The following is a 4,517-nucleotide window of genomic DNA, read 5'->3' as shown; positions in this document are numbered from 1 at the left end:
AAGGACAAGCGGCTGGAGAAGATGGTCAATGGTTGCCAGACAAAAGCCATCCTGGACTACCTGCGGGCTGGGGGCCGCGGGAAGGGAAAGGCTGAGAGCACCAGAGAGGAGGCCAGGAAGAAGAAGAGGGAGAAGCAGCAGAAGAAGGACAGTGGGGATGGGGAGCAGGATGAGGTGGAAGAGGCGAGCAAGCTGCTGGTGAAGGTTCTGCACGTCTCCGAAAACCCGGCACCCTTGGTGGTCAAAGTGAGCCCGGGTATCAAAGATGTTCGACCCTTCATCGTGTGCTGCGTGCTGAAAGGAGTGAACTTAAAGCCAGGAAATGCTCTGAAGAGGTTCCTGTCCGCACAGGTAACCACTGCGGTCTTCTGTTACGGGAGCGTTGGTAGCAGAGTTGGAAGGAGACTGTTCCAGACTCCTTCCAGCAGATGAGTTTCTGAAGCTTAGGGTGAGCTATTCACCTGTGAGCTGGTGAGGTGCAGCAGGGCTGCTGCCCAGTCACTCTGGAATAAGCAGAACTGGTTTTCCTGAGGAACACAACAGGAGCTCAGGTGTTCCCATGAGAGGGCAATGAGCGTGCACACGATTGCGTTTGCTCTGTCACAACAGCTCCTTGGTGCTGTGGAACCTGTTGAGAGCTAATAATGAACCACATCCACATTAGAAGTGCCTTGGTTTGGCTCCAGGTTCCCTGATGTGTGCTGAAACCAGGAGGTATGGTAACCACAACCTGGCACCCCTGGCTTCTGGCCTGCGCAGCCATTAGATGGCAGGGGTTAGCTGCTTTCAGGTTACAGGACTGTGTTTGTGATTGTTTTCTGATTTAAAACCATTTGTTTTCCTAGTTGAGAAATGTGTCGTGTGTTACACTCACTATCTGCACGCTCGGATGGCAGTTCAGGGAAAATACTATGCAGGAAGGCTCTATTTAATGCAGAAATGTTACTTGAGTAGCTACAAGCATTAAATACAGAAGAATCTGAGAAGAGTAGTTCTGAGGAATAAATCACGTGGATGTTTTTGGTCTGCTTTGATGGCGTGCTTTCTGTTTTAGACTAAACTGCATGAAGACATCTGTGAAAAGCGGACAGTGGCCACCATTGCCACCCATGACCTGCAGCTGATCAAAGCTCCTCTGATGTATGATGTTCAGCCTCCTGACACACTGAAGGTAGGGCCAGTGGCATCCATGGGCCTCTCCACTTGTTTCTCTTCTGTCTTCTGGAACTGTATAGAATGGAATTAGTACAAACAAGGGGTTTTCCAGTGGGTGTTGTAGCTCACACAAAGGTTTAAATTCAGTTATTGCCTTGCTTGCGGAGTTCTGATAACACCCATGTTTGAGTGGCTCTTTATTCAGGTGTTTGTTCTGTGCTGTGTAGATAACACCCCTGGGTCGAAAGGAGATCAAGGCAAAGGATCTTCTCCGCCAGCTGCAGTTAGAAGCTGAGGAGCAGAGGAAGCAGAAGAAGCGTCAGAATGTCTCTGGACTGCACAGGTAAGTAGATGACATCCTGTGACTTTTCATGTATCTCCATGATACAGTTTCACTGAATTTTCCTGTTCTGACTCTTTTTTTTTGCTCCATGGTGGGCCAGGAACACCCCAGTTTGGTGTTGTCACACTCTTGTGCCACTGCATCCTGCTGCTGGTTCAGTTACTCACTCTTTGCTGCTTTGTTTTTCCTGGCAGGTATCTCCAGTTACTGGATGGCAAAGACAACTACCCATGTCTGGTGGATGCTGAGGGCGTCGTGATTTCTTTCCCACCCATAACCAACAGCGAGAAGACAAAGGTACTCTGTTAGTGGAAATGTGTTAAGCAGAATTAAACAGTGAGGGGGTTTTCCACTGCGAGTGAGCTCCACATTCAGAGATGTGCACAGAAAGCTGTGGTTGCATTCCAAATACAAACCTCCAGACTTGAATCTTGTCTGCTGGTGGTCAGATTGAGCTGGACCTGGGAGTGGCATTTTCACCTTTGCCAATCTGGCAAGCTCTGGCCAGAGCTCTGTTCCAAGGGCACCACCTGCCTTTGCAGAGATGGCTTTGTTGAAGGGCAGGAGTATGGTTTTTGACTTATAAAGCAAGGCAGCACTTCGCGTCCAGTTGCATTGAATGAACATCTTCTGTTCAGTTTGTGCATGAAGTGGTGTCAAGTGGCTGTGGGGGAGTGTGCTCCGATCCTCACTTGCTTTACCTGTGAAATTCTTACAGATCAGGAAAGACACCCGTGATCTATTCCTGGAGGTGACAAGTGATACCAGTTTACAGATATGCAAAGATGTCATGGACACACTAATTCTGGTAGGTAGCTCAGGAAAATAATCCTGTCTGTTCTCAGCAAAATGTGTGCTGCCCACGTGAATTGAGAAGAACACAGAAGTTGATGTTTAGTTCAGGACTAGTAATTCTTCCCTCTCCTTCACTTCCTCTTGCATCCTTGCTTCCGTCCTTGCATCCTCTGTGCCCATATTGCAAAAAGTTGTTATATTGTCATATCTTGATTACCTGGCAGGCCTGAGAACTCACCCGGGTAAATAACATTGCAATAGCACGATTAGAAATGTACGGTTTGTCTTCGAACACCTTCCCTTCTTAGTGCTCTTACGGCTTCAAGTGCTGCCAATAGATTCTTTAGGGGAGGTTTCTCACCTCAGCCTGCCTCAGCCTGTCAAATTAGCTTTCTTGGTCCTACTGTGATTGCAGGGTGATCTTTCAGGTACTGTTTTAGCAGCAGAACAGTCCCATTAAGTACCTGCCCACAGCAGGCTCTTGGTGCTTAGGATCCAGTGCTTTGAAAAGCCTGAGCTCTGTCTTAGCTGTTCAGAGGAGTGGAGCCTCCTGGAGAACACAGCAGTGTTCTTCATCAGAAGCCCATTCAGTTTCCTGGAAGATTCTCACCCACTGAAGAGCTTTTCCATGCAGATACTCCTCCAGAGGCTGGCAAGATCCACACCTTGGAATCAACCTGGAGCTGCCGTCAGGCCTCGGCCGCAGAATTAATCTTGTTTTCTGTATTTTGCTTTTAACAGAAAATTGCAGAACTGAACAGATCTGCCTTGGAAAACAAGGAAGACTCAGGCTCGGATAATGAATCTGATGCTCTTTGTGGACCAGCAGCTTTGAACCCCAGCCAAAACACTCAGCCGATGGTTGTGGAGCAGGTTCGAGTGGTGGACACAGATGGAAACTTGAAAGTACTTTATCCTTCAAAAACTGACCTAAGCACAGTTTCTTCTCTCCTGACTGTAATACGTTAGCAGCTGTCACAGTTCACGAGATGATTCTATTTCCTTTCTTTTTTTTTACCATATTCAGCAGTGCAGCTTGTATGCAGTGAGGTGGTTTGGGTTTCTAAGGACAAGATGCAGTACATCCTGCCTGGGTAGGTAAAAGCTACTATGAAGTTTGATAGGCTGTGGCAAGCAGGGTTGTGTTCCTTCAGCCTTAACAGAAAGCCATCAGTGTTCTGACTAGGTCAGGAGAACTGAGAGGCAGAGGTGGTGCTGGAAGTCAGAACATGCTCACTTGTAGAGAAAACCATCATGTCAGCCTCTGTAACATGAGTGCAGTCATGTTCTGCTGCTGGATCTCTTTCTTCCTGGTGTGTTTCAGCTGGATTATTATTTTGTCAGCTAAACTGAGAGCTCAGTAGGTGACAGCATTGAAACAAAGCCACGTGCTGCACGCCAGTACTGAGGATGGAATGCCAAACAACTTCACTAACACCTCATTCAGCGTGATTTTCTATCTGGAGTAATTGTGACAATGTAATTGCTGTCAGAACTCAAGGAGTGTGTTTTAAAGTGATGGTTTCTGTCTTCAGACATTAACACAGCTTCCATTTCTAAGCCAAGTCAGTTGAATTGACTGCAGGGGTTTGTGTGTCCCAGTGCATTGTAGAGCCATCACACATCCTTGTGGAAGCACCAGTTGTAGCGACCCTGTTGTGTAACCACTGAGTTACTGTTGATGGAGCATGAAGTTCATTCTCGCTTGTGAAGTTCATGTCCACTCAGAGGGCTGATGCTGCTTAATGTTGACACTACTAAAGCTTTTTGTCTCCCTAGAGTACAAGCACTCGTGCCCAGAGTGTTTTCTCTCACACTTCCATGTGAGGAGTGTTGGCATACAGGTAGTTGGAGTGATTCTGTGGGTGACAACTACATCCGGGCAACCACCTGTATGAGTTCAAACCTCTCCATAAGCTATGGTGACCTACAGATGGAGTTTTGTCCTGTTAAAAGTGATGCAGAGCTCTAACTGGTGTGTCAAATACATCCACGTGTTGGGACTTGCGTATGAGTGGGAAAATAAAATGTTTCTTGCAGTCGTATCTCACTGTCGTGTTTGGACACTGATGAATTTTGGCACTGGTGAGTTTTCCAGTCGTGTAACTATACAACCTGGCCCCAGTATCTATTGAACACTGCAAAAACAAGAACTTGGTGCTTTCTAGCTACCTGTAGCCAAGCAGTCAGTAGTAGTGCTTTGAGCTTCCCTGTGAAGTTGAGT

At 47.1% G+C, this 4,517-nt stretch overlaps 1 protein-coding gene across 1 annotated transcript; it reads left to right on the top strand.

Moving 5' to 3' along the window:
* Positions 1 to 3: 3 nt before the first annotated feature.
* LRRC47 (leucine rich repeat containing 47) lies at positions 4 to 3,262 on the top strand (the record flags this gene model as incomplete). Its single annotated transcript, XM_010022089.1, has 6 exons — positions 4 to 351; positions 1,055 to 1,171; positions 1,383 to 1,498; positions 1,693 to 1,795; positions 2,217 to 2,306; positions 3,035 to 3,262. Coding segments are annotated over 6 exons (1,002 nt in total), but the record flags the coding sequence as incomplete, so codon positions are not given.
* Between the last annotated feature and the right edge of the window lie 1,255 nt (positions 3,263 to 4,517).

Source organism: Nestor notabilis, unplaced genomic scaffold (assembly GCF_000696875.1).
Source record: "Nestor notabilis isolate BGI_N333 unplaced genomic scaffold, ASM69687v1 scaffold33289, whole genome shotgun sequence".
NCBI lineage: Eukaryota > Metazoa > Chordata > Aves > Psittaciformes > Psittacidae > Nestor > Nestor notabilis.
This window is presented reverse-complemented; position numbering and strand designations above follow the sequence as displayed.